Source organism: Eubalaena glacialis, chromosome 4, assembly GCF_028564815.1.
Source record: "Eubalaena glacialis isolate mEubGla1 chromosome 4, mEubGla1.1.hap2.+ XY, whole genome shotgun sequence".
Classification (NCBI taxonomy): Eukaryota; Metazoa; Chordata; class Mammalia; order Artiodactyla; family Balaenidae; genus Eubalaena; species Eubalaena glacialis.
Genome location: NC_083719.1, coordinates 119,971,119 through 119,996,663, shown reverse-complemented (window position 1 = coordinate 119,996,663; position 25,545 = coordinate 119,971,119). Strand labels below are relative to the sequence as shown.

The following is a 25,545-nucleotide window of genomic DNA, read 5'->3' as shown; positions in this document are numbered from 1 at the left end:
AACCATCTCTATAATCAACTTTCATCACCGCAAAAAGAAACCCTATACCTCTTAACCATAGTTTCCCCTTCTCTCTCTAAGCCCCTCCTCAGCCCCTGGCTACCGCTAACCTACTGCCTGTCTCTATGGGTTTGCCTATTCTGGACATTTCTTTTAAATGGAATCATACAATATGTGGTCCTTTGTAAGTGGCTTCTTCACTTAGCATGTTTTCAAGGTTCAGCCATGTTTTTGTGAGTGGCTTCTTCACTTAGCATGTTTTCAAGGTTCAGCCATGTTGCAGCATGCATCGGTACTTTGTTCCTTTTTATGGCCAAATAATACTCTGCTGTATACAGCATTGTTATTAAATGTATTTACATGATTCCTAGACTGTTAGAGCTGAAAAAACTCTAGAGACTGAATCCAAACCACTCCCATTTTACTAACAAGGAGACTGCAGCCTGAAGGTTAAACAGGCTAGCCAAGGTCACCCTGCTGGTCAGTGGCAGAGCTCAGCCTTGACCCTTACAACTCTCAACTTGGCCCCATCTTACTTCACTCCACAAAGCATTATTAGAAACACAATTCAAAACGCGTAGCTTACTGATGATGGGCCAACAGAATCATCTCTGCAACGATTAGCCTAACATCATTCATTCAGCAAATGCATACTGTCTGTACCCGGAGCACAGGGGACTATGGGAGGCGCTGGAGACTGAAGGAGGAACAGGATAGATAAGATTCCTGCCCTTTCTCCCAAGTGTGCATTCCCCTGGGGAGGTAGAAATTAATGAGTAAAGCCCTAAACGATAAAAATAAGTGCACATCGTACAAAATGACGTGAAGGAAGGAAACAGGGACCGAGAAAGACAATGATGCAGGGACTAGGGTGGCAGGGGTCCCGGCTGAAAGGACTTGTCGTGCAGAGTGTGGACGGGCACTTGGGTGGGGAAGGCCTCTCTGAGGAGGGAGTTTTAGGCTGAGGCCAGAAGGAAAAGGACCATCTTTGTGAATATTAGTGGAGAGGAGATACCAGACAGAGGGCAGAGCGTGTGCAAGAGCCTTAGGCAGGAGAGAGCTCAGTGTGTGGAAGGAGTGGAGGGGGTAGAGCAATGACTCAGGGAGCACGTGGAGAGACCCGAGGCTGGAGAGGGGAGGCCTCTGGTCTGTGCTCTCACGACTACCTCTCAGAGCTAAGCAGAGTTAGGAAGACCGGTGGGAAAGGAGACTGTGGTTTCCGCTTTCCTTCCTGTGAATTAAATAAACGCCACTTGCCAGAGGAGGCCTTGAGTTTCTGTGCCTAAGACTTCCAAGGACAAGAGAACTGCATCTTCAATAAGGGTGATGTAACTATGTATCACCCTTAGGATGAATCAGAAGATAAGGAAAACAGAGGGAAATGAGAAAATACAGACATATTAATAAGGAAGTGGTGAAATGATTATGGTACAGCCACATAATTCAACTGGCAAAAAGAAGGTAACTCCTTCACTACTGAAGTGGAAAGATTTCCAGTCAGTTGTTCAGCGAAAAACACAAGGTGTAGAACTGTATGGTATCTCACCATTTGCGTAGGGAAAAAAAAAAAAAAAGGCAGGAGGGATAACATCTCTCTAGAAGGATCTACTCAAAATATGTCTCAGAGGAGTTTACTTGTTTGTCTCTGTCTCCCCAGGAGAACGTGCCCCAGAGGAAGGGCAAGGATCCTGTCTGTCCTGTACCCCCATCAGTTGGGAGTGGCAGGCTGGAAGGAGTGGGAGAAGACATTCACCATCTCCTCTTCTATGTTTCCAAGTCTGATACATGGGAATATATTTCTGATTCTAAGAAATCAAATGAAAACAAGGAAAAGCAATAAGGGGTCTAGAGGTGCCAACCGAAGCCCTGTATTCCTTCTAGCACCCCTTGCGCCTCAAACTTTGACAAAGTCAACCCTTAGAGAGGTCAGCTGACTCCAAGAGAACTACTGGGTGCTCAGTGGTCCCCAGTCTAGATTTCATTCCTTATCATAACAATGGCTACGACCAAAGAAATTTTCCAGAAGAATCCAGAATTAATTTCAATTCCCAAATGGGAACCATCAAAGCATCTCTCTCCAGAGTCACTCCGGGGAGGATGAACAAATGAATAATTATCAAGTGGGACTCCAGTGAGGTATCCGGCAGTGAGCAAGGCACCATGGGAGTATCAGTCAGTATAAATGGAAAGAGGGCAACTCAGGGTATCTCAGTCTTCGCCCTCAACTTCAATGTTTCTCAACCTCGGCACTATTGACTTTTTGAGCTGAATAATTCCTTGATGTGAAGGGCTTGCCTGGGTGCTGTAGGATGTTTATTTAGCACCATCCCTGGCTTCTACTCACTAGATGTCAGTAGCACCATCCCACCCCAGCTGGGAAAACCAAAAATGTCTCCAGACATGGCTAACTGTCCCCTCTAGAACAAAATCATCCCCAGATTAAGAAGCACCATTCCCATCCCAGGTGGTTGCTTCATTCTCCCTTTCAAACGCCAGGGTTTCCCCTCTGCCTGTATCCCAGTAGGGTTGCCAAAGAGGTTGGGGGTTGACTGAACTTCATTGTGGGTGAGTTCCCTGAGTTTCTTATGTGCCAAGCAATCTGACTTCCTGGGAACCTCTTCTATCTGGGAAAATAACACTATCAGATTTTGAAAAATAACAATCTGTCCATGAGAAGCTCCCACACCAGGAAGGCCCGGGCCATAAAAAGGTACCCCTGCCAAAGCAAGTTGATAACTGAAGCTGAACACCCTCAGGCTGGCCGGCTGCTGACTCTATGATACCCCCAAGATCACTGGGATGATGGAGCCAGGGAAGTGAATGCCGTTTCCTCCTGTGACCATGCCCTGTAAAGTGCACGTGGGGTCACGTTGTAACGAACAAGGCAGATGGGTGGGCGAGCCCGCCATCATCTCTCCTTCCCTCGAGAACATGATTCCCAATGGACAGCTTTCTTTGGAGGGCAAAGAAAAAGGAACTGTATTTCTATGTTTTGATTAATTTGAGGCTCATCCTTGACGGCTCTGTGAGATGAATGAGCAGAATTTTCCGTGGCTAACTGTCTTGGCCGCCAGGCCCTATCGGCAAAAGCTTAGTGTTTATTTACTTTTGCTCGTGTTATTTTTATTTCAGTTCAGCTGCAGCTCAGTGCGGAAAGCGTGGGGGAGGTGTATATAAAGAGTACGGAGACTGGCCAGTACTTGGCCATGGACACCGACGGGCTTTTGTATGGCTCAGTAAGTATGAGGCTGACATGCTTCCAGACTCAGCCAAGGTTTGAGGTTTCCAGAAATCTTGTTACATGGAGTGATGCAAACTATAAAGCATCAATTAGTCTCTGTTATTTCTTCCAGCAGGATTCCCACCCTCCACCCTGCCTTATTTTAGGCACAAACATAAAAGAGTTTCTTGCAGGATTCTCTCAAAATACTCCAACGTATTATCACATAGACAAAGAGAAAAAACATTGATTGAAATTTTAGTAACTCATCCAGTCACTCGCTCCAGAATACCCAATCCCACTTCATTATTCCTTCCAAAAATGTTTCTTGAGCATCTACCGTGGGCTATATAGGTGTGTCTCTTAATGCTTTTTACAAAAATTGCAGAGCCCAGACTCTAGCAGTTGATATTTCATGCATAAAACTTTGAAAATAGCCCTTTTATTCTGGAAGGGTCTCCTAAAAGGATAAAAAGTTTAATAACTTAATTCAACAAACATTGAGCAAACGCCTCCTGTTGTCCAAGTACAGTTGGGTACTGAGCGGGTGCAAAGATGAATAAGCCACATCCTTGCCCTGGAGAAGCAAAGTCCAAGAGTTTATTCAGTAGCTAAAATCCTGCTCCATCTCTCTCCTAGTTAATGCTTTATATATGTTTGACTCGGTACATATTGATCTTTGTGAGAAAAGGAGAGAATAGGGGCAATCTGATCTTGTCCCTATTGGTATCTCTGGTAAACGATTTGAATGGAAAGAGAGCTGAAGCCAATGGCTGCAGGTTTTGAAATTATTTCTGGATTTCAATGATCCTTTCTCTGTAGCCTAACAACTGAACATTAAGGCTTCACCAAACCCCTTTCTTCCCTTTTATGAAGATGTCTACCAAAAGGCAGCCAGTAGGTGGGATTTTAGTTTGGGGCTCCCTTTAACTTACATCAAATTGCCAAGTGGCAATGGGCACAGGAAACCCTCTCCTGAAGCTGTAATCTCAGTCAGGGTTTGGGATGTGAACACAAGTTCATTTTTTTTCATGCTGCCCACTAGGGCTCAGGAGATGAGACCATCAGAGGAACAGGTAGTTCCTGTAGGCTGTTTGCTGAAATATGGATTGATTTGGACAACTTGAAAGGGTTTGGAGCTAGGCAGTGACTGGTACATAGGGAGTAGACTTTTTTTTTCAGGTGGGCCTTCCAATCAGCAATAAAATCAACAGGCCAATCAATCATTCAATCTCAGACTCATAAATGAATCTCATGCTTCTGCCACTTTGGCAAGTTACTCACCTACTCTGAACCTTGTGTGAAACGAGGACAGTAATGGATAGTAATTACCGCATACTTACATACTTAAGAAGAGTCAGAGAGACAACGCACAGAACCCGCCCACTGGTGTAGCAATGGCAGCTATAAGGCAGTCAGTTTACAAATCCCTTACCCTCATTATTTCTTGCATTATGTGTTACAATTTTATGGCTTTTCCTCCTTTAAATCAATTCTGATGTTTATTATAACCTTCTCTTACTTGTAAAAAAATTTGATAAAGACTCCCCTAAATCCAGACACGTCTAGGCTCCAGACACCCCCTTCTCCCACCATAGTCCTGGACGTCACTGATTCACCTGAAATATTCGTAGGGTGATCTTAATATATTATGCCTAAGAATTTTTATATTCCCCCATTGATAAAGATAAGTTCTAAAATATCTCAGGGCTCTGCCTCATGCTCTACCGATTTTAGGAATTCATCCATCCTGATACAAATTCGTGTGTGTGGAAAGGACATATTTATTTAAAAAAATAAGTTTGAAAGGCTCTAAAACATTAATACATTTATCTTTGGGAGTGGTAAATGGCTGCTTTTATAATACATGAATGCCTTTCTGTATTTTCCAAATTTTTTACAGTTGGTATCTGTCACCTATGTAATTGGGAAAAAGCATGCTAAATATAAAAAAGAAATTAATTAGAACAATAGGCATGAATCAACTGTTAATCCCCAGGCCCGTGGCATTGCACGAAGTGCACAGTAAACACTGACAAATCCGGGTTGAGGCACAGATAGAGCATCTCCAATTTGGCCTGCTGACTCAGCCTGTGACTCAGCCATTCTGTGTGTCAACTGCTCTAGTGTAAAAGACACATCAGGTGGGGGACGTGGCCGCCCCGAGCTTCGTCACAGAACACAGGCCTGACGCCCACTAAGTGGTGTCATGGGGTGAGTCCTCCCTGCAGGAAAGTGGGCAACCCACCCAGGTCCAAAACTGCCTACCTCCTCCCACCCTTGACAACGTGCATCGAACAATAATGTCTGGATGAGTTCCTCTAGAGGCAACAGAGTCACCTAATTAAATATTACATCTATGTCCCATCTTGTTCCAAAATGATCTGAAGTGTCTCACCCAGTTGTCACTGCACTAGACTACAGATGAAAAAGGGGCAGAATACTTCCTGTTACGTAGTTCCTTACTAATCAAAGGTAACTTTTTTGAATACTTTACATGAACTCAAGAATCAGATTACATTCATCACCTAGCTGGTGTGCACCTATTATTTGCAAAATTCTTTGTCTTGGGGGGAGACACAAGGCTGACAAGATTCCATCTCTTCCCTCAGTAGGACTGACAGTCTAACAGACAAACATGCCACAAATAGAGAATAAACAATAGGACTGGAAACCACCAGAAAGGGACTCACCAACCACTATGGGTGAAGAGGTAATATAGAGATCACATGACTTGGAATTGGAGCAAAGTCCATACACAGCATATGTATTTTAATACTCCTGTTTTATATACAAATATAATAAATGTATTCTAAAATCTTGACAAACAGAAAGGGCAAAGAATTGGGATTCCTCCCACTCTAACAGATAAATTTTAGTAAAAAAGTAACTGTTGGTAGATATTTTCAATGTAATTGCACTATTTAATATGTTTTAACTGTCTATCCAACTTAATAAATTTACAGTTGCATTGGATCCCACTGTATGGATGTACCGCTATCCACTTAACCAATCACCTTTCCATGGGTATTTACGTTGTTTCCCATATGTCACCATTATAGCCAATACTTCAAAGAACATCCTTGAAAATACCACTATCTCATAAGGGTCAGTTCCTAGAAGTGAAATACCTGAGTCAAGGGTAATGTATATTTTAAATTTTGATATATATTGCAAAGTCCCCTCACAAAGTTTCCACCAACTTATCTCACCAACAGTGTCTGACAGTGACTATTTCCCACACTCTCCCCAATACTAAGACTTGTAAATCTTTTTGCTCTTTGCAGATATTATAGCCAACATATGTTAAATCATTTTTGAATTTGCATCTTCTTGCTAGTGAGATTAAATATGTTTTCATAGGTTTACCACCCATTTTTAAAACAGCAGACATAGTACACCATTTTGATAATACCCTAAGTTTCTACTGATATGGCCCTATCTATGTCTCTCTGTGTGCTCATACATAAAGAGGTACAGAAGGATGTTCATCAACTGTTAACAGGTGCCTATATCTGGGTGGGTGCGCTTTGGGGTGATTTTTTCTTTCTTCTTTCTTTTTTTAAAGTAAAGTTGTAATTTTTTTTTTTACAAGTACCATTCTTTTGATAAGTAGCAAAAAAAAAAAAAAAAAAAAAAAAAGCTATTCTCACTGAAAAAAAAATCCTTTAAGTTCCAGGACATGTTTTATGCTTAGGACACATTTTATGCAAGCATTTATGTTCATAACAACACTAAAGTAAAACCCTGATACTGTTGGTGAAAATCACCAGGGTGTAAAGTATAATTGGTAGGTTTTCATTTATTCTTCAAGACCAAACTTAAGAATGCCCCACTGCATCACAGTCTGGTTCTACCCATTTTGGACGCTTTTCATGGTCAAACCTAGGTACCAGGCCTCCGCAGAGACAAAAGACCCAGCTCTGCCCTTAAGGTACTTAAAGTCATTCAGGATTTCCCAAGTGGGAGACTCTAGGGTCCTGAGCAGAGCAGATGTGAGGGGAGCTTACATAATAGCAGATGTACCTTGAAGGCTCATTATGTACTGGGTCCTGTTCCAAGTCGTCATTTCTATCCTCAGAGATAGGTTCCGTTATTTTCCCAATGTCACTGAAGAAGAAACCAAAGCACAGAGAGCCTCACTAATTTGCCCAAGGTCACACAGCCAGTAAACAGAGGAACCCGATCTAAAACCACTAATTATTCTACTCTTTCCTGGTTTTATTTTTTTTAGCAGACACCCAATGAGGAATGTTTGTTCCTGGAAAGGTTGGAGGAAAACCATTACAACACCTACGCATCCAAGAAGCATGCAGAAAAGAATTGGTTCGTTGGTCTCAAGAAGAACGGAAGCTGCAAACGCGGTCCTCGGACTCACTACGGCCAGAAAGCAATCTTGTTTCTCCCCCTGCCAGTCTCCTCTGATTAAAGAAATCTGTTCTGGGTGCTGATCACTCCAGAGGAGCCCGAAGGGGTCCTCACCCGGTTGACCCCAAATTGTACCCTTGACCATTGGCTGCGCTAACCCCTGGCCCACAGAGCCTAAACTTGTAACGTGCTTCTAAACGCCCAGTTCACTTTTTTTTTGTAAAGCCCTTCACCCTGGCACAGTTTGGAACCGAGGGACCAAATGGCTTTTAGGGGCCAACTGGCTGGCCAGTCTGGGTCTGGTTTGGAAGTCCAGTTGCCTCTGGGCATCTGCTGCAGGCTGAGCCTCTTAATGCACGGGTGGAGCCAAATGAAGTGCGAGCAGAGGGCTGCCAAGTGGGTTGTAACTGCATGCAATTCCCTCTACAGAGTAAACCCTGCCCGCAAGTCCCCTGAATATCTGGCATGACTCCCTTTCATCCTTTCAATCCCCCACGATTATTAGCAGAGACGCTATGGCTACGTTGGAGGAAGGCAGCTTTCCATGAGTGGAAACAGGGACGAATACATCCCCTCTCAGGAACAGAAGGGATTCAAATGGCAAGGGGAGGCTGACTGGATTCTAGTGGGCAGCTTAGAAGGATGGGATCTCAGTGCGCAATGAATGAAGGCTGAGAGGCTCAGGCACAGGAGAGCAGAATGAAGGCACAGCCTTGGGAGTCGTTACAATGCCTTGACTTCCCCAAGGTTATTCGGCAGCAGGAAGCCCCTGGATGATGTCAGGAGGAGAAAAGAACTAGGTTCTTGATAAAAGCCAGGACACTGGGTATTGGGAAATTCATTTGGGTCTGGGGAGTGGGTGTGGGAGTGATGAGAAAGGGAAACGTGGGCTGAGGGGACATTATCCTCCAAAGAGGATGATTCTAGAAGTGAGAAGGAAAGAGAAAGGGACGCCATGACCTGTGCTTGGCCACCAGAAAGCGGAGGCTTTGGGGTCCTGGGGCAGTGCTTACAAATCATATGGGCATCTTGTTTGACTGCAGGTTCTGGTTCAGTGGGTCTGCGGTAGAGTTTTCCCATTTCTTACAAGCTCCCAGGTGCTGTAGATGCTGCTGCCTCTCCCCAGCCCCCGTACTTTAAGTAGCAAAGTCCCTAAAAGCGTTATTCAAATGAAGGGGGCTCAAACCCCGACCCTCCCTGGCCACACCCTTAAAAACGCATGTCCCATGGATCTTCCTGCACTCAGCCAGCATCAGCAGTTATGCCTGAGTTAAGGAGTCGGGGTTTAAGGCACTTGGGCCCAATGCCTGTAAAATGCCCATTTAGAAGATATACAAAAGCATACTTCAAAAATGTTAAACCTTCACAAACAGCTTTTCCCAAGACGCCATTTGTGTGACGGTTACTTATATAAATACGCTTCCTGCTTAAAGTAAACTTGACCCAAGTGGCTAGCAAATTAGAAACACCATTCATCTCTGACATGATACTGTTGCCATGTAAAGGCCTTTAATAAGCCATTTAAATTTACTGTGAGACTATACCTTTTAGGCACATTTAAAAATATATAGCTCAAAGGCAGTTAAACTGATTAGCATTCAGCCACTGAGAATGATAATAATAGGATATGATATATAAGCTCAATTATCTACTACTTAGACTACATTTACCTGAGAAAATGAGATTTTTCTTTGTTTTCCACTGTGCTGTTATAAATTTTCCTTTGCAAATGGGGATTCTTAAGCAATGATATAATTGTGCATAAAAACTGATGAGAACGCTAGCTCATGTTTCATAATGAATTGCATTAATTATTAATTGAAAGGTAATTCCTTAGTAACTGAACTATTTTGAATGGAAGAAAAATGACAATTTGTGGAAGTTCAGTGTGATACTACAACTGAGGAACTGAAACAAGTTAACGCTACAGTTATATCATTCTGCATTTGTACAGCAAAACGTTTCATAACTTTTTTTTGTTTCTGTAACTTGGATAAGACAATTTGATTTTATTTTAGTAAATCTTTGCAGGCAAGTTGGGAATAGTGCAGTGTGGCTTGACATCTCTTGACTATGAAGATTTGGCCAGAAAAAGGTACCCACAGAGGAAATCCAAGATATTTATAATGGTCCATAATTTTTAGTGTATGAATCAAATTCAAGTATAACATTGGCCAAAAAAAATGAAAGCTGTGGCTAACAGATGAGATGGAAGTCTGTGGTTGCAGAGACCCCAGGCATTGAGAGGAAATACTACTGTGACCTTGACAACCTCAGCCCAGTCGCTATTCGTGTATCTGTTCAATGAATATGTAAGTGCCAACGGTGTGCCAGGCGTTTTACTGGGTCCTGGGGCTCCTGGGAACCTTGTCTGTCTGGTTTGCTGCTGTATTCTCTCCCAGGGCATTATATTTATGACGCAAGATGCTGAGGATTCATTTCTTTCGGTCAAGTAAAAACAGAGACTTTGTAGGTTCCTGCTGAATAAACAACAAGTCCCAGAAACCAAGGTTTTGGAAGAATTAGCAACCCCCAGCGTAAGATAAACCTCTATGGAAGTGTCAGAGGACATGGCAAGGTAAACCTAACATTTCAACTGCAGAACCGTGTCAGTTCAGGGGGACCACTTTCAAATCGGGAAGAAAAGGCTGTCCGATCTTGTAAGAAGGGAGTCAGTGGCAGCTGCCTGCTCCGTTTTGAACATGTTCTCGTTCCTCAAACATGGAGCATTCCTGTTGCTCTCCCTCTCCCTTGAGAAAGTCCTGGAGCCATCTGCCCATCAGATGCCTCTCGTGTGGATTCATTTGCAGGCCAACTGTTACGAATTGCCTGACATTCTGTACAAAGCATCAGGAAAGTATATGCTTTTGGATTGTTTTCAATGTGGTGGTGGAGGTGGTGGAGATCTGTTTCCTTGGAAGGGGTGATCATTAAAGCCTCCTACGGCCAACAGTGTGGACTTACAAAAAACTGACTGGAACATCACATGTCACTGAAGATCAGGGTCCTTGCTTTGTGTTGGAGACGGAGCCCAGGCCCTCAGCCTTGTAGAACATACTGCTCAAATCAACCAAGTTCCTGGGCTACAAAGCAGACCTCTGAAGAGGAAGATGCCTGTCATTTTACATCACTCTCTCTTTTTTTTGCACCTTAAAAATATTAATAAATGTTCCACTTATAGGGGATAATGTCTCTCTGACTTACTGAGCATCATCATGTCTCATCTTCCTATTGAAGGACTTAGCCAGCATCCCTGAGGTGTGGCTGCTTGGTTTTCTACACTTAGCTTGTTACCAGATAGGAAATTTTGAAGGCTGATAGGAAGAACAGTTTTCATTCTGTTTAGAAACCTAAGGCAATCATGGTGCTTTTCTAGGGATCCATTAGGGAAATATATTCAGGAAGCTTGCCCCCTGAAGAGCCAAGGGCCATAACTAACTCAGCTGACACTATTTCTTCATCCGTAGCCTATGAAATTATGCTACTATTGTAAAGCTGACCAGCTTGCGCTTCGGCAAAGACACAGTGACCTGAAAAGAATTTTAAGGACTTATTTACAATTTTAAGTCAATGGCAAGAGGTGCATCTCTTGCATCTCCAGAACCTTGATGTGGGGCTAGAGGTTTGCCCATCAGATTTTCTGAAATTATTATCACATTAAAAAACATGTCCTCAAATAAACTCCCGAATCTTATGACTTCTTATTCTTAGGAGGAAGTACACTATTGCCTAGACATTGGGGCAGAATCAGATCACACACATGCACACTCGCACACATGCAAACATATGCACACACTTACATATGCATGCATGCACGCTCACATATGCACATGCATCTATAAAAAAAAGTTGGGTGGTGTTTGCTCACTCAACGAATTACATATCACCATCAATCCCTCCTTTTCTTTTTAAAGTTGCCTAAGGCAGTATTTTTTTACTTTTTGGAGCTTGAGCAACCGTAAGAACTACATTTTTTCTATCCCATTTTCTAACCCAGCACATATATTACCTTTAACATACACACAACTGAAACCAAAAAATGTCACAAAATTATATATATGAAATGCTCTGAGATTTTTCTATTACACTCCCCTAAAAGAGGCTGGTCAAAGATCAATTAAATGGGGTCATGACATTCAGAATCACAACCACAGTTTGAAAAACACTGGCTTAATGCAACCATTCTTCTTCCCAAAGATGACCAGACCCTACCAGGATCCTGTATTATGACTTTAGTGTTTTCAAAGGCACGGTCTGTTCTTGAATAAACAATACAAGGGGACATCCTGTTACCCACGAACCATCTGTTTTGAGGGCATCGTGAATTCTTTTAGCTGGTTTGCTACTAATGCAATATGAATGCAATGATGCAGACCCCACGGGCAGCCACTGCTGTCTCCAATGCTGGTCTTAGCAGATTTCTGCTCTCAGAGCCCCGGAGACTTTGACCCTCTCCCCTGCTACGGAATTCTCATCACTTTGGGGCTTGAGGTCATTCCCTCCTTAACTCCCACAGTCTTCACTTCATTCCTCTCTCTAGCCCCGACAATTCCTATTTCATAACCATTTCTAAACAATACATGAAAAGTGGACTGAGCCAGGAAAAGGCTAGAAACCCAGGGCCTCTGAGCATCCTCCCCAGCCCCCATTACTTTTTGGAAATGACGCTCTTATCTACCTAAAAAAAAAGAGTATACCATTCATGACTCAGTCACAAGATAAACATCATTGTTACCAGACTACATCTTATTCAGAGATTCAAAAATTCCCATCTTTGCTGAACCAACCAAAAAGTGTAACCCTATGCCCTAAATGTTTGAGGGGGTGAGGGTGGCTGAGAATTGGCCTCTTATGGGTGAACTGGACTGCAAAGGGAAAAATGTAAATGAAGTCACCTTTCATATTTCTCTGAGTGACGTCCTGTCTGCCCTGTGGCAAAGGGGGGAGGGGAATCCCAAACCCTTAATTGCTTTTGGGTTGTTAGTATATTAATAAGCATGGTAAAAGTGACACACTAAACAAAGATGTGCCCTTAACTCGACCTTCACAAATTAAAAAAATGCTTTTCAGGAGCAGTAGTGCAAAGTAAGAAGCCCAGCTAGGCAGTGGGACGTGTATGCTTTCCATTTCAAAATTACTAAGGATTTGTTTGACAAGCGTTAAAAGTTGAAATGATAGCTCATAAAAAGTGGCACACCGCCCCTCCTTCCTACTTGGCTCCCTAAACCTTCTCTTCACCCCCAGAAAGACTCTCTTTGCCACCATACATAAAATTTACTCTAAAATCTAGGCAGACAACTTAGCACCTGAGACGTGGGGATCTGACATCGGGCGCTCCAGACCCCAAGGATTCATCTAATATCCTCTCAGGTTACAAGGGAAATGTACTAAGTGACCCTTGGGATCTTTCTGTAACATGGTACCCACTTTGCGGTTGACATATTGACCATGACATACTACACTGTTAGCTTTCCACCATAGCTATAAAATTAAAGAGAGGAACCAGGTCACATGCAGCCTGAAGCTAGAGAGTGGATTTGCTTTTAAAAAACGCATATATTGTAGGACCTTGTTTTGGTGTTTTGGGGTCTTCTGAGGGGTCTGAGAATGTTTGTGATGTGGGGAGGGCGTACTTCCCAAATTGCTTCCTTCCTTCTTAGCTTCCCACTGTCACACAGGCTGAATTTATACACTCAGCAGCTAAACACTGGTGTCTATTTTATTATATAAACAAGCAAAACCTCACCATGTCCTTGATGTGCTTTTCTATCAGCCTTAATGAAGGGTTGGGCATTCCCTCTTTGGAACTGTGTTCATTTTCAGGATTTGGTGCACTTGGCTGCAGCTTTGGGGATGTAGCTGTAGGCAGGCAATTTGTGCAAATCATCACAGAAACACATGTCATTGTGATTTTCATATTTCATGTTTTCCTGCCTTAGGAGAAACATTTTTTGTCTGACCTAGAGATACATAAGAGCAAGATGTCAGATTATTTTACTGATTTGCCTTAGCCCCAAACATTTTCTCCAAAATAAGTTATAGGAATGTTATTCTACATTAACATGTTTTGTGTAAATTGTAGAAGCAGGACTGCTCATAGCCTGGGAATGTCAACTGCATTCAGAGTTCAGTCAATTCCTATAGAAATGAACGGTAAAATCTATGGCATTCTCAAAATAGGAACACCTGCATTAGGATCCCTGAATCTGACCTGGGAAATGGTGTTTGTTTTAGAACTGGCCAGATTATTTCTGATAATACAGGATAAAAACCCAATCCAGGGTGGTTGTGCAGAGAGGACAAATGAGAGAGAAACTGGTTTCTTTATCCTTGGTGCTACTGGAACATGTCACATAATATTTAATTGGAGTGAGGAAGAGAGATGGTTTTACAGATCGCTTGAAAATATGTAACTCCCAAGCAACTTAAACATCTGGGGAGAGTTCGATACAGCAGAAGCCTAGCCCATTCAGTCCAGTCCGCAAGATAAACGACGGCAATAAATTGAAAATGAAACATCTTTCCTCAGTTCCTCACTAATGCACCCACCGCTTATTGAGCGTCTAGCACTGGGTTAGTCAGGGTCTGATTAGGAGACAGAAACCATGGCAATAATTTAAACAGGAAAATGTTAATGGAAAGAATTTTTAACTAGTAAAAAGGGATTGACTACAAAGGGGTAAAAGCGATCTCTGAAGATAAGTGGAACAGCAGATGTAGAGAGCAGTTACTATCCCCAAGGCTGAGGAACGTATTCAAGGAAGGAACAAATCTGCGAGGGGCCCTTCTCTGAAGAATGAGATTCAGACTTCATGGGCTATGGCCCACAGGGGATGGAGTATCTCACGACGGTGCTTCAGGGAGCTTCCCACTGGAACACTGGTGAAACTCCAGAAGCAACTTGCTGGGGTGCCAGTGACACTCACTGGAGGTCGTGTACCACTAGGTCTCCAGCAGGAAGCTGCACAGTGGCCACTGGGCCAGAGGAGCAAGAAGAAAAGCACAAGAACCGCAGAGAAAAGCCCCTTCCTCTCCCAGTGGCCCTCCAGCGCCCTCTACTGACAAACCTTAAGCTGGTTGCTGGCAAAGGAGAAATGATTACAGGGTCCAGCTCCAGTATCAAAACATGATTTAAATACCGTGCTGGACACAATCAGAAGATGAACAAATGCGGTCCTCGCCCTTAAAAAGCTTGTGACAGCAGTGAAGAAAGTACCTACATGAAAGCGTCAAGTTTTTTCAGCTTTGTCCCCTTTAAAAAATGCCATCTTTCTAAGCCCTCTAAGCCTCTCTGTATGTTCAAGGTACTTCCTTTAGATATTGTTAAGTCAGTCACTAATTTAAATCACCCAAACCAATGTACTACCCACATACAGAAGAAGGTAACTCTGGGGTCAGACTGGCTGAGCTGGAGTCCTGGCTCTTCCATCTACTGACTTGGTAACTTGGGGCAGGTTACTTAATCCTCTGTCCTCTGTTTCCTCCTCTGTAAAATGAGGATACACATAATACCAACCTCACAGGCTTGTTGGGAGGTTCCAATGAGATGGAGGCATGCAAGAATTTTTAACACAATATCTGGCATATGATAAGGACTGAATAAACATTTGCTATTATTTTTATTAAAATATGATTATACACACTATGTAATACAATAGGGCTTAAAATGATCTTTTAGAGTCTCCATTTAGGTTCCCAGTGATTGTTTTTATGAACTTACATTTGGAGAGAGGTTGCTTCACAGCAATTCATTTGAAAAAGACACAAGAATCTTAATTGCCTCCCAGCTTACTTCTGTAAGGCACAGATTATGTTACGTAATTGTCCTATTGTAGTTTGAGCTGGTTAGGCCACATCTGGGCTACTGCGTCTCATTTTAGATGCTGCATATTAAGTTTCGCAAATTAAGAAAAATGTTATGTGGAGGCTAAAAGACGAAGAGTAAGGGGCCAGAAAAGCATATGCCAAACAGTGGAAGAAATGAGGTGAGTTCAGTCAAGGGAAGATTTAAAATGAGATATTATGGCTCTCTTCAGATCGTTCAAGGGTCATTTTGTTTTTCTTGCTCATAGCCAAAATGAATACAGGTATTTGGAACTTGACGAGGAAGTGATTTTTGGTTCAGTATAAAGCAAAAAACATTTCTAACAACTACAGCCATTCCAACCATGGCTGAAGCACATCCACAGACAGTGATTGACATCTGCCACTCCTGCCTCGAAGCCTGGATGGGCACCTATGGTTGACTCTGTGAGGCATCATCCAGGTCTCCCTTCAGAAATGACCCTCCCAGCTGCTGACAGTATTACCTGCAGATAGATGGCCTTGGTGAGGAGAGCTGCTTTGCCCAAGAGCACGCCCCTCTGAGGTGGCCTGCATATGTACATAACTGCCTGGCCAACTTCGGGCAGCCCTGAAGGATCATTCCAGCTTCAGACCTTCTCATAAAGTCAGCTGAGGCCTCTACAGTGAGACTGCCTCAACTTCTCCTTCTGCCCTGTCCTGCTTCCTCCCTTCCTACAGGTGTTGATCCTAAGATCCCTAATAAACTTCTGGCATGCTAATCTTCATCACAGAGTCTGCTATCAGAGAAGCTTGCCTGTGACAACACTTATCCAGGATGCTAGAGGCACTTCTCTGAGCAGGATAACTGCAAAGGTCCCCCGCAGCCCTGTGACCCTACACAGTCTTTGGGTATCCAAAGCTGAATGTTCTAAGTCTACAAAGTTCCAACCTGTCTCTACTGCGTGCATCCATATGAATGATCCTCAAGAGAAATCTCAGCCTTCTTTCTAATCATCTGACCTGTGGCTGGCCTGATGTCACTGGGAGGGGCACCCGTTGAGTCATTAAATTGTTCATTCAATCACTTGTCCAGCCTTTCAACAAATATTTATGACGGCCCAAATATGCACCAGGCCTGGTGGGTACAACAGTGCACAAAGAGGCTCTCTTTTGGAGCTTACGTTCTAGTGACGGGAAACATATGAACATACTATTTCCCAAATTTCAGTCATTTGCATACTGCTTCCAAAATTTTTGCCTATGTGCCCATTGCCTGATCACGGTACTTCTTATTCATATGGCTTATGAAAGGTGGATTCACAGTTTTATCTACTTTAGGCCTACTGTAAGCAGAAATATTCACAAAGGGATAAGCTACTACTATATAGATTTTTTTTTTTTAGTATTTACTAAACATAGAACTTTAAAAGAAAAAAATGAACACCTGCACATCATCTTTCCCATATACATATGCCACACCCTAGGAAACTATTCACACAAAGGATCATACAGGGGAATGTAAAACTGCAAGTGTGACAGGTATTTACAAAGGAGAAGTATTCAGTGCCCTCAGAATATATAATGGGGGGATTTAACTTCGCGGGCTTCCCTGAGGAAGTGAGCTGATATCTGCAAGAAGAGTAAGAGTTGACTAGGTAAAGAGGTGGAGTGTGTGCTGTGAAGAACATTCCAGATAGAAGAACCAGCATGTGCTAAGGCCCTGTGGCAGGAGGGAGCACAATGCCAGTGAGGCTCAAGAGTGGAAAGCATGGAATGAACTGAGCCAGCCAGCAAGGTAGAGGCCAGCGATGGAAGAGGGAAGGTAGGTGGACTCCACTCTCCAGCACGTGTAGATAACCAAGTGGAAGCTAAATATATCTACACGATCATTCTCTCTCCCCCTTTCCTTCCCCACACAACTGAATTTATATCACTTCTCTAGACCCTCTGCCAAAGAACACAAATAATCAGTATCAGCATGCATGTTTCTGGCCTGGGTTCAAATCTGGACTGTAAAATGTATTCCAGACTTAAAGCTTTGGGGGTTGAGGTTATATTTGTTAAATATTTAGATCTTCCCCTGAGGCTTTTATTCATTCCATCCGACAGGTGAAGTACAGGAAAAGGTTTTTTGTTCCCAACAAATCCCCTTATATCCAAAAGGGAAGCAAGGTTTGCCAGCATAGTCAAGGGTGAGAGAGAAAACAAGAAAGCAGTGATTGTGTGTTTGAGTTTCATTCATATGGAAAACATGAACTAATTAGTGTCTTCGTGCTGTTGCTTCCAGAGATTCTGAATTTAACGTTTCTGTCCAAGTTTGGGTAGCTATGCTATTAATCAGTCCAAAAACAAATGAAGCAGCTTAAAAAGAATCACACAACCAAAAACCACATCCTTCACAAGATAGAAAAACAGAAGGATAACTTGGAAACTCTTCAGGCATGGTGCCAGTTTCAGGGTTTGGGTGGAGGGGATTTGGCTGCCTGATGGAGACGTCTTAATCTGGGTATGAAAGTAGATTTTTAAAAAATGTTTACACAGATCTAATGAGGAAAACTCGACGGACCACATTACCCCTGCAGTAACTGGCTTCTAAAAGACCTATGATCAAATAGGAACCCCACAGAAAGAACAAAGAAACGAAAGAGACAGAAAGAGAATATAGATATAATAGATTACTTTCTGTCTCCAGATTCTGTAAGAACATGACTGATTAAAATAGTCATTCAGAATTTATCTCACTCCTTTTTCTAGAAGGCACAGAGACCTGCCTTCCTGACAACCAAACAAAGAAGAAAGTTCCTGCTGCTACAGAGAAGGGATTGTAGCAGATACTGGAGAAAGAAGGGAGAAAAGGGCTCTAATGAGCAATCCGCTCCCCAGCTGGGGAACATGATATATGAACAAATCATTAGAAGGCAACAGGGGAGAGCGCTGAAACAAACGTGTACAGGGTGCAGCAGGAGCCCAGGTGGGAGGAAAGGTTCTTTCCAAGGGAGGTGGGGAAAGCTTCCCAGAGGTGGTGTGTGACCTGTGTTGGAAGAGATGAGCAGGTGTCTGCCAGGTGGGAAAGTGGGAAAAGGAAGCAGGACCACGGAGTCTCACCTCGTTCATGGATCAGGCACTGGAGAGTTAGCTTGTAACGGGTGAGTTATACACAGTCAAAGGCAGCCCTGAAAACCTGCAGGGAGATGGATGCACCATCTCCCAGGAAGTCTCTGGCACGTGTTTGGGCAGCTATGTCACATGAACGTTGTAAATAAGTAAGCACTGTAATGACGCTGAGCCAGCAAAGCGCTCCCAGCACAAGCGGCCCAGAAAACGTGGGTAACAGCAGAGTCCTGCCTTGCCCTCTCCCCCCTGGAAGCACATATGCATGGAGTAGACTGGCAGGCAGATCACCCACGTTATTTATCCTTCTCCTTTTTTTCTCTCTCTTTCTTTCTTTATTCCCCCGTCTCTCCCTCCTGGGTGAGTAAAGTTGGTTTCTTCTAAGTTACCTACGTGTGTGTGATGTCACTTTCCTGCCAAATATAGGGCATCAGCTTGGAATTACCCAACTCTGCTATTAAGTATACGACTTCCCTAAGCCTGGGTTTCTCCATCTCTAATACAGGGAGAGTATTAAAACCTTCTTCATAAAGTTAATGATTAAATGAACTAATCCGTGCAGACTGCATAGAACTCTGCTTGGTACAGGGTAGGTAGTCAATAACCATTCACTGCAATTATTATTACTCCAATCAGAGGAGACAGCGTGTGTTAGGACCTAGAAGTGCAAAGGAGAATGGTATGTTTAAAGGATGGCATGCAGCATAACTAGCAAGAGGTGAGGCTAGTAAGGTAGGCTCTGGGGAATTTGTAAAAGTTCTTTATTGCAGGACTAAGTTCAGTCTCTGCCTTTGGGCAAGAAGGAAGCAATGGAGACTTCAAGCAGGTAAGTCATAACTCCACATTTATATTAAACTGAGATAGGTCTGGTTGGGGTATGGAAGAGAAGATGGGAAAACAAGCCAGGAAGCTACTGTAGGAGTTTGACCTTAAGATAATGAGAACCTGAACTGATGATGATGATGACGGTGGTGGTGACGATTGTCTTAGTGCGGGTTCCACCAAAACAGATCCTGAGACCATGACATGGGTACAGGTTGGGAGCAGACCCCAAGAAGCACAAGTGAGGGAGGGAAAGTAAGACAGGGATGGCAGAAGGACCAACGAAAGTGCATCGCCGATCAGGTCACTGCTGTGGACTGGGTGGCGGGCTCAGTTCCCCTGGGAGCCTCTGAGAGATAGTGGAGAAGACACCTCAGAATTGCCCCAACAAGGAAAGTGGGTACTTATCCATTGATGCCATCCTTCTCTGGTTGTGAGCTTCCACTGGATGTGTAGTCCCGGCATTTCTGGGCTTCTCTGCCTCCCGACTGAGCAAAGTCATGTAACACCCAAGGAAGTCCTTGGGCAGAGAAAAAGAGGGAGGCAGGCCCTTGAAATAAGAAGCTGTCAGTCTGTATGACGACTGTCCACCAGGACTGCACGCGAGCTCAGAAGTGGCTGAAGAGATATGCAGCAGGGCATGATAATGATGACGATGACGATGATGATGATCATGATGATGATGATGGTACTAGCTACAGCAGGTAACCTTGTGAGTGCTTACTATGGGCCGGGCATGGTGCTAAGCACTTCATTTAAAGGCATTATATCACAGTCTTTCTTACAATCCCTAGAACATGATGATGCTATTAGTATCCCCATCTTATAGATGGGGAAACTGAAGCACCAAGAGGTTATGTGATATGTTCAAAGTCACACAGCTAGTAAGTGACGAAGCCCATGCTTGAGCTGATGTAGTCTGACTCCAAAGCCCATACTTTCAATCACCACTGTATACTGCCTCAGAGAGAATGGCAATGAGCTTGGACGAAGGGATGAATCTGAGAGTGGTTTAGGACAGTGCTGTCCAATATGGTAGCTACTAGCCATATGTGGCTACTGGGCACTTGGAAATGTGATCAGTGCAACCGAAAAATTGAAGCTGGAATTTTATTTAATTTTAACTAATTTTAATTTAAATAGCCATGCATGGCTACTGGCCACTCCATTGGACAATGCGAAGTAAAGATTTGGAACACCCTGCCCTTGAAGAAGGTGAGGATGACTTAGACCTTTACCAACATGGCAATGTTACAATGCATCATGAAATGTGTCACAGTTAATTAGTTACAAAGAGTATTTAAAATTCTGAAATTAATAAATTTTTTATTTTTGTATTTAAACAATATTTTAAAAAATCAAACTAACGTAGGTATATTGTTTTAAAAGTCATATGGTACTACAGGTTTTTAACAAAAAACAGTTGTCCTCCTTCCTATCGTACTCCTGGTTCCTGCTCCCCAGAGGCAACCACTTTCACTCTTTCTAAACATTTCTCCGGATACTTAACTTTGTTTTTCTAAACAACATGTTGATATTTCATTTCTTCATTTTTCTTCAATATTAAATAGTATCTATTGGTTTCATTCTATGGAAGATAAGGATTTAGCTTTTTACCCTAGCCCCCAGCCAGCTATATTATAGCCTCCATCCCATCCCAGTGACCTTCCCATCCTCCCTATATATTCACATGGCATTACTGGTCAGTACAAGATACGATGTTTACATTACTAAAACTATGTAACCATTAGTTACAGATAAGCCACACGGATGACTGCATGTCTTTTCTTATACAAGTATGCTTTTCATTTCCTTCATTTTCAACTTTCTCATCACTAATTCAGCCCCAAAATTTCTGACAAAAGCTCTAATAAGCCTCTCAATACAATCAACCACATTATTTATCAGTTCAATTTTCACTGAGGTGTCCCTCCTGGAGCCCTCTAATCTGTGAGGCTGCCCTCAGGGCCTCCTGTGGGACAATCTCCCTGCGACTTCCTCCACTATTTTCCTGGGATTTCTTGTGCCTCTCTCCTGTTTTAGCTCTGCTGCTCCAGGATCTCACACAGTCTTCTTTTTTATTTAGTCCCCCAGTTTCAAATATTTCCTCCAGTAGCTTTTCTACAACCGGTCACGTGAAAAGTTATTTTAAAAGAACTTTGTGCCTGAAAACGTCTTCATGCTAACCTTACACTTGGTTGACAGTCTAGCTGAGTATGAAAGTCTTAGCTGGAAATTATTCTCACTCAGAAACATGAAGGCATTGCTCTTTTGTCCCCCAAGCTTACAGGGCTGATGTGAAGAAGTGTGATGCCGTTCTGATTCCTGATCAACTGAATATCACCTCTTTTCCTCTCTGGAAGTTTTCAATATCCTCTTTCAAACACCTCCAGTGTTTGAAAGGTTATAATAATGTGCCTTGGTGCGGATCTTTTTATTCATTGTGTTGGGTGTGCACTGGACCCTTTTAATCTAGAAATGCATGACCTTTTGAGCTAAGGAATTTTCTGGTAAAACTTCTTAATTTTCTTCTTCCCATTTACTCAGTTCTTTTTCTCTCTCTCTCTCACACACACACACACACACACACACACTCTCCCCCCAACCCCGCCCCCACCTCTCGCAGTTCTATCTCTCTGGAGACCCCTAATTAATACAATTTGTTAAGCATGAAAATAGTAATACGATTTTGTAAAGAAAAGCCTAATTTTTGGAGATGCATGCTGAAGTATCTAGGGGTAAAATGTCATGATGTGTATAATTTACTTTACAATGGTTCAGATAAACACACGCACACAGATAAAGCAAATATGGCAAAATGTTAACTACTAAATACATGTGATGAGTGTATGGGTCTTTATTATATTCTTTTTACTTTTCTGTTCATAACTTCCCAGAATAGAAAGTCAAATCAAATAAGAAAATGAAAAATCAGAGCAGTAAGTAGGAACTGGCAGTGTTGGGGATTCATCTGATGCCTCTGGTAATCAAGTAGATGAAGTTTTAAAAGCTTCTGTAGAGAAGTGGGGTACACAGGAGACTCCTGAGCAGGAGGTAGGCAAGAACTATTATCAAGACTACTGCTCACCAGGAGTTTCGAGAGCTATACTGTCAGTGAAGGGATGGACCAAGAAAAAAAAGTCTATCCATTGGCCTACGGATATGGGTGTCCTCAGTTCTGTATTATGAGAAAGAAGAGCTTCTCTCTAAGAATTTATAATCATGAGCCTGTGCTCAAGTAGATTTGGGCTACAAATTTATACTACATGCCTGGCCTAAGAGCCCCTGGCCTTAGAAATTAAAATAAGACAATGGTCCATGATGTTCCCTGGATGCCAGGAAAAGCAAACAAAAACCTCTCTGCAGATTCAAACCCCCAAATCAGGATGTACTATTTTTCCATGTTTAATGCGCTCCCAATCACTGGTTCATAATCCAAAAACTACTTATAAAAAGCTGAATGAGAGTGCTCACTTCGGCAGTATATATACTAAAAGCGGAACGATACAGAGAAGATTAGCATGGCCCCTGCGCAAGGATGATACACAAATTCCTGAAGTGTTCCACATTTTTTGAATTGGGAGATTGGGATTGACATATATATGCTACTATGTATAAAATAGATAACTAATGAGAACCTACTGTGTAGCAGAGGGAACTCTACTCAATGCTCTATGGTGACCTAAATGGGAAGGAAATCTAAAAAAGAGGGACTATAGGTATACGTATAACTGATTCACTTTGCTGTACAGCAGAAACTAACACAACATTGTAAAGTAACTATACTCCAATAAAAATTAATTTTAAAAAAAGTTGAATGAGACAGAGACAGCAGACACAATAACTTGTTCAGCAGCACTGTTGAACACCCAAGAACTTCAGGTGCTGGAAATACTAGATATTAATTGGATATAGACCATAAAATAAGCATAGTTAAAAACATTTTTCAAAAGGGACTTATAATGTGAGAAACAAAAAGACTATCGGACTTCCCTAGTGGCACAGTGGTTAGGAATCTGCCTGCCAATGCAGGGGACATGGGTTCGAGCCCTGGTCCGGGAAGAGCCCACATGCTGTGGAGCAACTAAGCCCGTGTGCCACAACTACTGAGTCTGCGCTCTAGAGCCTGCAAGCCACAACTACTGAGTCCACATGCCGCAACTACTGAAGCCCGCGTGCCACAACTATTGAGCCCACGCACCTAGAGCCCGTGCTCTGCAACAAGAGAAGGCACTGCAATGAGAAGTCCGCGCACTGCAACAAAGAGTAGCCCCTGCTCACCACAACTAGAGAAAGCCCACGCGCGGCAACGAAGACCCAACACAGCCAAAAATAAATATTAATTAATTAATTTTAAAAAAAAGAAGACTATCATGGGCCCTAGGCAGATTTAATTCAGAAAGGAATAAAATAGAAATTCAAATGAAAAATAGAGATATTGAAATTAACAACCAAATGGGTGGACTACTTCCAGACAACTGAAGTGATCGTGAAACGCTCACACAGATAATAATGATAAAAACATGATTTTAAAGAAGTTTTTTTAAAGAGCAACCCTGGAGAGAGTCTGAAAGAAGAAGAAGAATGAGAGTTTACTCTCAAAAAATTGTCACAGTAAAGAGTAAGAATTGAGAGTTTATGTCTTCCTGGCCTGAGGTAATGCCCAACTCTTACAGCTATAGCTGTAAAAAGAAAAATAGCAGTGGAAAACCACAGCCTTACCAGCTAAGGTGCCAGAGATCAGAGTTCAAGGCTGAAAATGCAGCTAGAAGTCTACAGGAAAAATACTGGCAGCAAAAAAAAACCACAGAAGGAGTATACAACTCTGAGTATAAACTCTGCCCAAATCCCTGGCCAAGAGCTAAACTATGCATGTGTAGGAGGAGGCCCTAAGCGGCCTGGTGACAAAGTGAGCAGGAGCCAGAGACAAATCTGCTCCTGAATAACAGAGCTATGTGCAGCCCTATCTGTGAGTCTGCTGCCTTTTTTTTTTTTTTTTTTTTAAAAGATCCAGGGAGCCTGTAGGCAAGGCTGGATGGAAACTTTGCTGCTAACTCACTTCTTTTTTTTTAATAATTTTTTTTAAAATTTAATTTATTTATTAATTTATATTTTTTTATTTTTGGCCGTGTTGGGTCTTCGTTTCTGTGCGAGGGCTTTCTCTAGTTGCGGCAAGCGGGGGCCACTCTTCATCGCGGTGCGCGGGCTTCTCACTGTCGCGGCCTTTCTTGTTGCGGAGCACAAGCTCCAGATGCGCAGGCTCAGTAGGTGTGGCTCACGGGCCTAGTTGCTCCGCGGCATGTGGGATCTTCCCAGATCAGGGCTCGAACCCGTGTCCCCTGCATTGGCAGGCAGATTCTCAACCGCTGCGCCACCAGGGAAGCCCCTTTTTTTTTTTAAACTGAGTAAACTTTCCAACCATGCACAAGTCAGGTGCCAGAAAGTTGGATCTTATAAGCTTGAAATATAAGGGACAGAGCCCCAAACCAGCCAAATAGCTAAAAATTAGGCAGAAGGGAACCCCTAGAAGAAAATCAAAAAAGAATGACCTCCACCTCTGTTGAAATCCTTGACTAACCAGCAAATCATAGAGAAACAGGAAAAATCACAAAGGACCAGGAAAAAAAGTAGCAATGGAAAGCCATAAGAATACAGATATTAGCTGCTGCATATCAGAAGGGTGACAAAGTTTGCAGTTGGAGTCCAGACAAGTTAATTGCCTACCAGAACCAATTATATATCTATATCTATCTATCTATCTATATATATATATCTGATATATATATAAGATGAATACAACAGAATCTACAGTTGCCATAATGTACTATCTACAAGGCCCAATTTTCAACCAGAAGTTACTACACATGCAAAGAAATATTAAAGTGTGCTCTATAGTCAGGGGAAAGGGCAGCCAATAGAAACTGACTCTGAAAGGTTCCAGATGTTGGGTTTATTAAACACAGACAAGCAGTTATTATAAATATGTTCAAAGAATTAAAGGAAATTGGGGTATAATATCGAATGAACAGCTAGGAATTCTCAATAGAGAAATGGAAACTAAAACAAAACAAAACAAATGGAAATTCTAGAGGTGAAAAGTAAAAAACTGAAATTTTAAGAGTTTACTAGATGAGCTCAACCACATTTGGGGGCAGAACAAAGAATCGGAGAACTTGAAGACAGAAAAATATAAGTACCCAAACAACAGAAAGAATAAAGACTGGGGAAAATTAAGGAGA

General features: G+C 42.5%; 1 protein-coding gene and 1 non-coding gene across 6 annotated transcripts in view; both read left to right on the top strand.

The window, feature by feature from the left end:
- The window catches only part of FGF1 (fibroblast growth factor 1), a 102,166-nt gene extending 91,390 nt beyond the window's left edge, over window positions 1–10,776 (top strand). For 3 of the 5 annotated variants that reach the window (XM_061189770.1, XM_061189767.1, XM_061189769.1), the window contains 2 exons: window positions 3,133–3,236; window positions 7,455–10,776. In XM_061189770.1, the coding sequence (XP_061045753.1) occupies window positions 3,133–3,236; window positions 7,455–7,649 (299 nt within the window). In that variant the 3' untranslated portion in view covers window positions 7,650–10,776. The remainder of the gene's footprint in view (window positions 1–3,132; window positions 3,237–7,454) is intronic. The other 2 variants (XM_061189771.1, XM_061189773.1) reach the window with 2 other exon arrangements.
- An 11,996-nt stretch (window positions 10,777–22,772) lies between these two features.
- LOC133091671 (U6 spliceosomal RNA) lies at window positions 22,773–22,879 on the top strand. The gene has a single exon (XR_009700995.1). It is a non-coding gene; the product is annotated as a U6 spliceosomal RNA (small nuclear RNA).
- Window positions 22,880–25,545: the final 2,666 nt, after the last annotated feature.